The sequence below is a fragment of the Lasioglossum baleicum genome, chromosome 4 (assembly GCF_051020765.1).
Source record: "Lasioglossum baleicum chromosome 4, iyLasBale1, whole genome shotgun sequence".
Classification (NCBI taxonomy): Eukaryota; Metazoa; Arthropoda; class Insecta; order Hymenoptera; family Halictidae; genus Lasioglossum; species Lasioglossum baleicum.
The window spans coordinates 5,739,566-5,752,062 of NC_134932.1; the positions used below are offsets into that span (position 1 = coordinate 5,739,566).

General features: G+C 43.1%; 1 protein-coding gene across 1 annotated transcript in view; it reads left to right on the top strand.

The window, feature by feature from the left end:
• LOC143208016 (cuticlin-6) overlaps positions 1–12,497 on the top strand; it is a 32,824-nt gene that overhangs the window by 18,786 nt on the left and 1,541 nt on the right. The window contains exons 2-8 of the mRNA XM_076422036.1: positions 9,061–9,297; positions 9,628–9,740; positions 9,867–9,976; positions 10,130–10,208; positions 10,709–10,848; positions 11,544–11,690; positions 11,944–12,166. Of these exons, the coding sequence (XP_076278151.1) occupies positions 9,061–9,297; positions 9,628–9,740; positions 9,867–9,976; positions 10,130–10,208; positions 10,709–10,848; positions 11,544–11,690; positions 11,944–12,166 (1,049 nt within the window). The remainder of the gene's footprint in view (positions 1–9,060; positions 9,298–9,627; positions 9,741–9,866; positions 9,977–10,129; positions 10,209–10,708; positions 10,849–11,543; positions 11,691–11,943; positions 12,167–12,497) is intronic.

Here is a 12,497-nt window from a genome sequence, read left to right on the forward strand (position 1 = left end):
GAAGGTCCTCGGAGAAATTTCCGTGGTGAACAATATGGCCGACCGTCAATTTGTTCCCCGCTGCCGCGCGGCGCCGTCGAAGAAGCGTTCACCGTGCGCTCGTTCCACAACGAACAGATACTTTCGCTACTTCCTGCCCTGACGATAATTTACTATTATGCGACCGCTGTCTTTAGGAGCTCGTAAGCTAATTATTAGCGCCGTAGTCGCGATTTGAAAGCTACTCGCCGCGTAACTCCGCAGGAAACCAGTTTATTGGAAATTGATCACGCGTCTTCATGCAAATCAACACCTATTCGTCGAACAACAGTTACGTAAACAATTATTTCTTCTATTAGTTATTCTTGTAAGCTAAAAGCTATTTAGTAGTATTCTTCCACTCTTTTTTTCTTTTTATTAGGAAAGCTCTTATGAGATTTATTACAACATAATGCATAGTACAGAATATTACAGATTCCTCTACTCTTCTTTAAACATTTTCTATTGTAGGGTAATTCCGGGATAGATGCACCACATTTTCTTTTCTATTTATAGAAAATTTTATTAAAAAGAATCGAAAGTGTAGACAGGCATAGTTGAATTGTTTATTTAATTCTCTTTAATAAAATATAACGTTAAATGAGTAAAACTTTTATATCAACACTTTACCTACCGGAAGCCTATTAATAGGATTTTCAATAATTGTGCTGTACCGAAAGAAAGCATAGAAATTTTCTTCTACATTGCAGTCTTGAATGAAACTATTAGATGACTTTTTATTGGGGGTGACTTGTTAGTTCGAAATTAAAATTGCTGTTTGCTATTGAACGTTCCAGTAAAAAGTATTCCGGCATGTACCATAGATTCTTCAAAATTATGCAATAATTACCGGTCGGTAATGTGTTAATATATTAACGTACTGTTTAAAAAAGGTCTAATCTCTGCCTAGGGCCTGGAGTTAGATGCACTCCTAATTGCAGATAGACGCATTCCTTTGTTTATAACCTATTCTCCCTACTTCTATTCTTTTTTTTCTCTACCACACATGTTATATAAATTATAATAGTTATTTAATATAAATTCATGGAGCCATTTGAGGCATTCGGAACAACAAATCCAATCTTCTTTAGATGTGGTTGAATAATAATCTTCCAAACATTCGACACAATGATTATCAGAATCTTCAGGACTGTTTATGATCTTCTTTTTTCGTAATTAATTGAAAAAGAGATGCGTCTGACGAAAACGACTGTCAAGTATACTGACACAAATTACACAAATTACAAATAATTAAAACCATACAAACGTAATAAAATTTGTACTTACCACTTATAAAAATATTTCGTCAGGAGTTCAGAGCACTAAGAAGTTTTTATGCTTCTGGTACACGTAAATGATGTGATATACGCGTTTGTCGAAACGAGGTTATTTGCATAGGCTAAAACGATGTAAATGACACGCGAAAAATAGTTAAAAATGGTCCAGTACTGCCAAAATAAAAACTGGTGCATCTATCCCGAAATTACCCTATTTGATCCACTCATTTCTTTTTCCATAAACGCATAAAATCCGCAGTTCAGTAATAACGATGCGTTTTGACGAACGAGGAATCCAATTTTGTGGAAAGTTCTACGATGGTATCTTGCAGCCATCATTTGGAAAGAAGGATCAATTATGCGAGAAGCGAAACATACGAGAGGCCGTCGGTGTAAAAATGTACGGTCCAGACCACTGTTTAACGATTCGACGGCTCATTATCAGACGCGCTTGTGGCAGGAGATAATTGTAAATTAGTTTTGCGGTATATCTGATCGAATCGCTCGTCACCTCCGCCCGCGTTTGTGGGAGCAGACCTCTCGAAACCCGAAAGCGTATAAGTGAAAGCTGAATGCACCGGCACCGCACCGGTAACAGCTCTTAAATTTACGCACGGTGGAAACGGTTCGAAAGAACAGTCGGAACATGTGAAAGTGTACGATTTAAGAAGATCTACCGTGGAACGAACTCTGCCGTTCGCAACCGAGGACCCCTTGTATTCCATTATGTTCGAGTCTCAGAGTTGCGTGGTCTGTTGTAGTCGGGTCTCGTTTCTCCTTCGAATATAATGCGCCTAAAATAATGACTAGATCGTTAATGAAAGCGGGCGTGCACACGATGCGGCAGCATCCTTTATATAATATTCGATGCATCGGAACTTTCGCGTCTTCCTTTGTGCTCCTCTCACTGAACACATACAATTTTACTTCGCGTTCATCGTAGACGGATCTCTACGTGTCGCATGGGACGCAATTTCTATTTTCTCTGTAAGAATCTATCATTGTTCTTTTTTTATTTTAACTTGATGTGATCATACGCATTTAGAATTAATAATGGAATGATGTTTTTTGAACGTTACATTCAACATTAACGTTTTTGTACGTATTTCTTTTGTACTTTACTTTAGTTTTTGTTATGCATGCACTTATATCGCAATTTTTAAAAGGTAATGTTTATCAGTTGCGTTTAGTGTTTAAAAACTAGGTCGTCAGCCCTCGAGTCAGCTAATTATACGTTCGAGTACGTTCGATGACTTGGTTTACGAGCCAATGCACGTTTCACAATTTTATATGCAAGATTGTTACCAGGTTACAGTTACTTATGCTTTTATGATGTGTACAGACTTGTGAAACACGGGAGAACATTAATGTGGAACGAGAAACGTTCTAAGCAACGACGAGTATGTTCATAAAGCAATAAAATTTGGTTATGCAAACATATCTTAGAAATAATTGAAAATACCAAGTTTTATATATGTATATTATTACAATAGAGAATTTTTCAACGTTCATTTTCCATCGCCATCAATATGCATCTAAAAATGGTTGATGTATCAATAGAAACACGATCGCAATCACATTTTTAAAAAGCCTGTATATACACGAATCTGTTAAAGTCCGCAAAAATCCGGGTGAAATCTCTAAATGTACGGCTGTCAAAGGTATCGGTGACAGACGAAGTAAAACGTTGAAAAATTTCCCGGAAAAATGATCGAGCCGAGTAACATAATACCGCGTTTACGCGTAGCAGCCGCTATTTATTCGCTCGATAAAACAGGCCCGTCGCATTGGACAGGCCGGTGTGTGTCGTGTGTCTCGATACGTCCAGCGCTGTATTTCATCCGGTTACCAAAAATGCAGGCCGCTTCGCAGTCGATACTATTCCGCCCTCGTTCCTGCGGTTCGCATACTCGCCGATGGGTGTGTACTATCGGAATGTGTTGAAACATTGCGGCCACGAGGCGGTCGGATTAAATCTTGATACATTGCCGCTATTCACGCGTAAAATTCGCGCGCGAGCTCTTGCACGGGAACGCGCGGCCCGAAACACGTACACACACACACATACACAGAGCCATATTTGTGCAGAAAGACAGAGACGCGTGCTTATATTGGCGCACAGGGAAACACTTTGTAATTCTCTCCACACCGGTAACGAAAGTTTGCGCGCGGCGCGGAAAGAACGAAAAAATATCGGTGATTTATCGTCGGGCCGACCGATTGCCGATAATGTACATTCTATCGTAGCGAATTACTAAGTGGCCACTTGTCCTCCACCGTCCCTTGTACATGAATTATTCTATTCCGTGACCAGGCGTGCGTCCAATCCGGCTAATTGTTGCTTTCCCCGTCGACGAGCGAAGTCACTCGTTAGCGGTTGCATCGCTCGTGATCCGCAACTTTGTTCAGGCCAGCCGTTGGGATCACGCGACTATCATTTAGTCAAGGTCTACGATACGGACGCGACTTCTTTGCCAGTTTTTTTTCTCTCTCAGTAATGCAATTTGAATCTCAAGGAAGATCTCGGTTTACATATCTGAGCTTGACCCTGGTTCGCTCTTCGGAGATAATTGCATGAAACATTCAATGACATTTTTATATTTTAAATACATTTCTTTTATATTTTACATACATTTCGCCGACAGAAAGTGATTAATTCTAAATGGGCGAATTCCCACCGCGAGCAACGCATGAGGATTAACAGCCAGCGGTTGGCCACGTGTCACAAGAGCGAAATTCGATGGGGAATACATACATACAACGGAACTCACCCGACGTGGTTATCCAATCGGTGGACCATGTTAACTTTCGTTTATATAAGCGCCGGTTCCCGTGATGTCACCGACGACCACTATACACAACGTTCTCGTCTATACCTCTGCATACCTGGACGGGAACGATGATTACGTCAGGCCGTTAACGGCAAATGACTGTCCTACGGCCCCGTTTTTATACCGCCGCGCCGAGAGGAAAGTTAGCGACGCACGGTTTCGTTCGAACTGTACATACTATGTAACTGCACCGAAAGCCGAAATTTCACTTCATTCAGGTCGATTTTTTCGTGTAAAAAAATTGATTTTACTACGGATCGAAAGTGAAACTCGTATTAAAAGAAAAAAGAGTTCTTGTTTGGTTGAAATAATCGTTGAAACGTGTATTTGTTCCACTTTTCAGAGGAAATTTATTACTGTCGTTTTCTCTAAGACTCGGTTTAATCAGCTTGTCGCGGTCTGCTTTCCGAAATGAGTCCTTGCACATGCCGATAGCCACAATACCTGTCCGCCCACTACCATAACTCACGCGTTATGAGTCTGGTTTGATCGCAGTGTGGTGGATATCTATTATAATCATCGAGGCACGTATAAAATATTAAAGAATTTAATCAAATAATTAATAATACCTTGAATCCAATTTTGAAAAAACGTTCGTAAAATACAAAATAATTTTACGAACTTATAAACACCGGAGAGCATAAGAATTCCCAGTCCAATTATAATATTTTTTGCCTCGAGCATGACTGGTATAAATAACATAGTTACAAACGGATCAATTATTTTCGACAGAACAGCAACATGTAGATCGATAAGATTGAGGAATAGTTAATTATCTACCCATCAAACGACTCTAATACACATCCAAATCAGAAGGAAGCATAAACTTCGATGAACACGATACACTATTGCGGAACATTCGCAAATTTCAATCGGTTTAAACTGATTTACGAACAAGCAAAAAAAAAGAAAACGCTTTACAACACGTTACGTACACTTTTTCTTCTCCTAAGCTTACACTCGCACGCTACCAATCTGAGAAATCATGCTCCAATCACGAAGATATCTAACAGTATTTCTAATGCTTCTTTAATCGATCGATATCCTCAATAGAGACTACGAATTCCTGGTTTCCCGCAATAATCTACAAGAATCTGAATTTGCATACGTATCAGCAATCTAGTTATCGCCGACAGTAAGTTAGCCGATGTCACGTTATCGTACAGATCATCTTACGCCTTTCGTGTTTCTCCTTTTCCGTTGAAACACGCTTTCGTGAACCGTGAATTGTGAGCCCCATCTCGTAAAGAATGGAATACTTCTGCGCCGTAATAACGCAACCTACATGCCCGATATCCCCTAATTGTACAGATCGGAATATTAATATTATCAGTATCAAAATTCCCATGGTCACGGAAAATCGCGTGCATCGACGCGTCTCTGATTAGTATGCAAGAAAAAACGAGACACGATAATGATACGCTTCGATCGGAAATTAAATCTGTCGGACTGTGTGCAAATTGTCTGATCAAATTCTTCTACATTTTTACCAGTCTCTTTTTACTCCGTATCGTTTAAAATAATGATCTCGCAGCTGTTCATAAATTCCATTCAAACTCCATAAATTATCCTTTAATTACAAAGTTCATAATATTAACAAAAAAGTCTTACTTTCTTCTAATTTCGTCTGGTTCGCCTTTGCGCCTTGGACCTTCAATTTTGGAGCTGCCGGTACAGTTAAAGAATTACTTGTGTAGCTGTTCATAAATTCCGTTCAAACTCCATAAATTATCCGGCTGGAATTTCGCCGATCCGAGCACGCGAATCGGCCACGCAGCGATCGCACGTCAATGGAGAGAAATAACAGATTTCGTGAGGTATCAAATGTTGCGTGCCGGCCGCGCGGCGGCAGAGCGACTGTGAATCATAGTAATTACACCTGGCTGCCGTGACTCCGTGGATCCTAGACGGAAATTAGAGAACGCCCGGAATGGTTACGGCGGCGGCTGTTGCGCTTCTCGCTACTCCGCCGAATTCCGGGACGTTCTCCAGCAGCGGATGCATACTTCTGACTGACTGTCGCGGTTTCATTGAACTATCCGCTAATAGGGGCCAGCTGCGTATTGATTACGTAAAGCCTTGAGCTCTAAACGCGTACTCGTGACAAAGCTATAATTAGCGAATTCCTTTCGAGGTAGTCACCGGTCGCTAAGACGTCGATCGGGGTTGCATCATGACCATAAAGAAAGATCCATTTCGATGAATTGCGGGAATCTGGGTCGGAAATGCGGCGCTGCAAATGGCACCGCGCGGAATGATGCCTCAATGGAAATCGAAATTACTGGCTCGTTCTCCCCTGTACTAGTTGTAAGACTGTATTCGGATCAATTCGAGAAATAACGCAGCGGAGACAAATTAAAGGGTGACGTACATATTATTTCGATTCGATTCTCTTCTGCTGAGGTACCTAGTTTTGTCGAGCTCAAGGCGTTGAATTGGGCAAGAAGAGTTGGTAAATTCAACCGAGCCCCGTTGCGTTTCGATTTGAAAATGCGCATTTTGGATGTTCGAAGAATAGTGTTGGCGTAACGCAAGCCGGTGATATTTTCCCGGCCCGATCGGTAAGTTAATGTCCAAGTAAACTTGGGACCGGTCTGGGCGGTAGCTATCGGCCCACGCTAACTTTCAATTTCATGCGGCTGGACCACTTCGTGGCCACGGATAACGTATACACGCGTGTACACGAGGAATGTCCAGCACAGCGGTGCCCGCGGACGGATACACCAACAATAAAATCGGTCTCGGGCTAGGTTGGAGATGCTGCGACGAGCATAGGCACTCACCATCGCCGAGACAAAGGTCTGGACGTAGGCGTTCGCAAGGCCAGCAGTCCTAAATGCTTCAACGAACTCTCTTTCTCTTTCTCTCTGTCTCTCACACACACATACTCTTTCGCTGCCTCTTTCTTTCTTTCTCGTCCTCGGCAGGAGGATCGGGGAGCCGCGTTGGGTTACAGAAAAGGATTCCTCTGCCCGTGGACGGCTAATCGATTATGAGAACGCGACATGGCAACGTATACCAGTGTCCTTGCGTTTTGACAGATGCTCCTTTTTTCATCTCCGATCTACCCGCGTGCCGATCCCCTATCCCCGACTGCCATCTATCCTATTATCCGCGGGATGCTGCGGCTGACTCTCTTTTTGCCGTCGACCAAGCCTTTTACGAATTCATAATGGTTCCTCGTATCCTTCGGGCAGCCGACTGTTATTGCCTGACTGGAGATCTGCTCGCCGATGTTCGCGATAGAAATTAATGGCTAGACTCTGTGTCTAGGTTTTACGAATTCATGAGAAAAGTTAGGGGAACGAACATAAAACAGAGGAAACGTTGGAACAACCTTATGGATGTTCTGACATTTGCGACAGAAATGGTTGGACTTCGTAGATTTTATTCATTCGTGATAAAAATGAGTGGGAGGGAAATGTTGTTGCATTATTTTCAACCTATTAGGCTTATTCAAACACGCACAGCACTTGAAATCGGGGCTAAAGCAACGAACTTCAAAGTCTGCGAGCGACTGCATTCGACAGGCAGATCCCGATTGAAATTTCGGCTCGTTCCACGGATAAATAATTAGAAACCACCGCGAAAGAGGAACGAATCCCGAACACACGGTTTTAAGGGCAAGAAGCAATTATCCGGGCGCAATTAAACCAGCCGCGCCGGTGGCAATTAGCTGCGCGCGTTAATATTAATTGCGAGACTGATCCATTTTTACCCCGTCCCGTTCCCATGATTCGAGCACCGATACGTCGTAAAACGCGTATCGTTCGAACGATCGCAGTGAAATCGTCTACAAGGTAGTTAGACTTTCATGTAAGGATATCCATCTGACACTGAAATCGAATATTAAACTCTCCAGACACACTTGATTGATTCTCCGCGCCCGTTTTCGGATAGGATTTCGCCCGCGCATGCAGCTGTAACGTGCGGTTATGTACTCGACTATTAATTGAAACGTAGAGAGCGAACCCCGGGACCACTTCGTTAACTCGGCAAATATTGATTTTAACAGAAATTCGTTTCGCCGGATGAGCCGGCGCGCGGCGCGGCGGTGTGGCACTTGCGTTCCAGATTCGCTTTCGACGTGCCGAATGAAAAAGAAATTCACTCGGCGTAAACGCGATTGGAACAGGCGTGGGGGTCGCCTAATTAAAGAACGGCCACGGCGAATCAACGCGGCGTCGTAGAATTTCGAGAAAATTACGATCTTATATCCATTAGTTCCGGAGACAGACCGAAGAATGTGTGGAAACTTCATGCGCACATTATTAACACCAGAACCACCGGACCTGTCAAAATGATGGATTTCGGTTTCTTCATTTTACAATTGCTGAAACTCTAAAAATGTTTTTGTGGACATGTTTACTTGTTCAGACGTATTGCGTAAGAAACGTGCGCAATGTCTCGATTAATGTGGACTTGTTACCTTTAACTTTGTTTTACAATATCGTATCAGAGTCTAACAGAGTCTAATAAATCCGTATGTCATAAATTTCCTTTAATTCGAGATGAAATTTTATTTTGGTTTCGTTAATGCAGGAAACTACGTACTACAAAGAAAGTTCTAATCACTGAAACCGTAAAATAAATCGTGTGGCAAGGGGTTAAAAGGCAATGCTCACTAGTCACTTTTAGCATTCATTTCACATCGTGCAGACAGCGTTGAAAATAAACTATTCAATTTAGTGCAACCTTTAAAATGATATATTTAATTTACCGGAGTCTCGAAAATGAAACATTAATATTCTACGTAATGTTAATTAAGAGTTTTCCTGTCACATGCGGTGCTTCCATTGTTTCGCCCAACGGCTCGCATTGATCGAATTCCGGAGATGGATAATTATTTTCACGGCTGTCTGACAATGTGAGGCGCAATTACCGGGTAACTGAGGGGATTCGGAGAATTCAATCGCGTTTTTGTTCCGTCACAGGTCACCGGCCAATTAGCGGACACCGAGTTCCAGCCAACGGTCACGGCGACATGCAAAGCCGGCCACATGACGATACGAGTGAATCTGAACCAGAGTTTCGTGGGTGCTGTCCATGCTCGAGATTTTCGGACGCCACAGTGTATGGCGCCAGGGAACGGCTCGAACCATGCTACCCTCGCTATTAATCTCCTAGCTCCCAAAGGATCTCCCGACTACTGCGGCGTCTCGGTAAATAATGTAAGTGACACCCCGTGAAAATTTAATTCCAATCAAAACTGTAAACAATCGTTCATCTCTTTCGAAGCCAGGAAGTTCACCTCGCAGTCTGACGACTCTGCACTTGGTTCGATCGTCAAACAATCGATTCGTAATTTAAAATCATCGTTTCTCTCGCAAACATGTTTAATTCGGTGTCCCTTGCGAAATAAACTGCCTGGCGCATTTGTCCGCGGAATAGTTTACTTACGCGGGCATTAAATCGGCGTAAAAGTGTCTCGGCGGCTGCGACCACTGGTTTTAATCGCATCGGTAACAGATTCCCCTTAATCTCGTTTGTAATTCTTGCAGGACAACGAGGAGCGTTCCATCCCCATCGCGGTGCGGATACATAAGACCCTGGAGCTGGCGGACGATAAATTTTATGTTATTACGTGCGGAAAGCCCGGATTCAAAAACGCGAAGTACGCATAACCTTTATTAATATTAGCTCGTATCTCTTGGGAGTCGCGCGCGCGGGGTGGATGCGCGACGGCTAGCAGGGGTTGTATATAATTTTCACGCGTTACGATCGTTTTCTCTGTTTGCAGGAACGAGACTTCGTTAGTGTCGCTGCGGCTTTTGGACGGGGGGCACAAAGTGCAGGAGGGTATTTATGGTCACAACTATACTTTGCGTGCGGAGATCTCGCGACCAGATGGTTCGTAACAGCATCTCTCACTTCCATTTCACCCTTGCATTTAATTGGAATTAACGAGCCCGTGCGATACGCGCGCACCGCGCCGCTCGCTCGCTCGCTCGTGCGTGCTGCGCATGCCGGCTGATGCACTTTCATCAATCCTTTTCTTTACAGGTATGTACGGAATCAAGGTGAAGTCCTGCTTCGCGTTCAATAAGCGAAACAACAGCGTACAGCTGATCGACGACAAGGGGTACGTTGCATTTTAGTCACGGAAGCGCGGCGATCTCTGCCGGAATCAATTGATAACTTTATGCTCTCTCTCTTCAACTTTTTTCGATATTTTTGCCAAATGTTTGGTTCTTCAAGTTCTCGTTTTAAAGTACAAATTTACATGCATATAATCTAACTACTACAAACGAATCACAGCCACAGGTAAGCCTAGTCGAATGAATCAAAAAATGTCTACTAAGACTGAAGAAAATCAAGTTTAACCTGTGTACGTTCCTTTAAATTCTGGTGTGAAAATTTGAATTGACATGCAGCCTCCACGATCTGTTAGGAACGAATCGAAGCCGCGAGTTGTCCAGATAAAATGGATTGAAAAACGTCCTACGGACGGCGCAAAGAGCCTTGTCGTTCCTCGATGAATAACGAGATACCGTGCGCTTCTAATGACGCCAATTTCGCGCGAATCGAGACGGAATGATGGTAATCACGGTTACGCAATGTTTTCTGTTCCATCGGACAAAGGTGTCCCGTGAAGGTTCGAGTCATGACGAAATTCATATACGATCGGAACACCGGCCTGGCGGATGCGACATTGTTCTCGATGTTCCGGTTTCCTGACAGTCCGCAAGTGCATTTCCAATGCGACATCGCTGTGTGCCGAGGTAAACAGATCCGTTGACTGATTTCCCGATTACGGAGCGCGCTGCGTGCCGAATCTGGGTTACAGTGTGCCGTTCAACTCGAGCCCCGTGGATTAACATATTCCCTCGGAAGTGCCCTACGCTATCAGATGCACATGTGTGCACTCGCAGCGCGGCTGTCCCTCGTCATTACCGTTTTCCTTCTCTCTTTTTACCGCGCTTTTCACGTTTCCCGGGCTCGCTGTCCCGTTCCGCCCTGGTCCCAAATCAGGATTTAGCTGCTCTTCAGTTTCCAGCGACAGAGCAACGGAGCGAAAGTTCAAAATTATTAATATGTTCCTTGATGATCGTTAACGCATTACTTACCGACTGTCTCACACCAAAAAGGAGCTTCAAAAATATTCTTTTAGAGAATAATCCCGGAAGTGACGATTGCATTCATGAAGTTGGTTTATGACCGAAACTGTCATTGCTGTTGAATAATATTTTACGAAATGCTCAGTCGTGAATCACGGGCATAATCTACGGAATAGTCGCCGGTAAGTTATGCGTTAAGGATGTTATGTATCTGTTTTACTGAAATGAATTTCGTTCGGTACTCTCGCGAGCTTCTAAACCGACTTCGTGGACCGGTGTGCGTCTGTCGTGCGTGGAACGGTAAATTGCATCTCCGAGATAACAGGTGAAACGTAAAACGTTAATCTTCTTTCCTCCAGGAAGCTGCGGTATCCCTATTTGCGAAGGCGATAACGAGGAAGAAATAAAGGGAGCGTCTTTAATTAATGGGCAAAGCGTGAGCGGCGAGGAAGGAGTGCTTCTTGCGGGCACGAGCGTGTTCGTTCTTGACCCTGGTCAAACGCCATGTAAATATTCCAACGAGTACTTTTCATAGTCCATACGTGTACACACACATTCACCATACAGATACACATACACATAGACGCGTATATATATACCGATACTAATTAACCTATATGTATTCCGTCGATACCGTAACTAAAATTATCCGCGAACTTTTACCCGGGACGATTAATTAATTAAACCCGCTCCCGATGAACCTTTTGTCTGGAAATAAACTCTTAATGGGTTTCAATGTCGATATATCTTGTTTAATAGCTGTACAAACTCTGTACGAAGACGGCAGCGTCCACCCATTATGGCTGCTATGGCTGGCCGTAGCTCTTGGCATTCTGTTCCTCATCATGCTCATTATCAACATATTCCTCTGCTCCGCGATGACCTGCAGTTGCACCAGGACCGACATCATCGAGAAAGAACCATCGATCATCGAAGATTACGATCCCTATCGCAGCTGGCATGGTTCCCAATATGGCTCGAGGTTTGATTCCAACTTTTCTCTCTTTTTTTTTTCAACGATACCCCCGTCTGCCTTAGATTTATTTATGCGGTGGGAACAGGTGACGGATTCATTATAACTAGACTGCGGATTTTACGCGTTTGTGACAAATATAGGTACGTACAATTTAAATCAGAGAACGTATTATGTAAAACGATTTAAGGACATCAGTGTATTAGTTTGAATTGTATAAGATCATTAGAAAAAGAAAAAATTTCTATGTGGCCCCTGTTTTTTGCAATTGATGTAGAGATCATTTATTTTGCATAAAGATCCGCAGTCTAATTATAACCTTTTTTCGAAATCTAAGAAA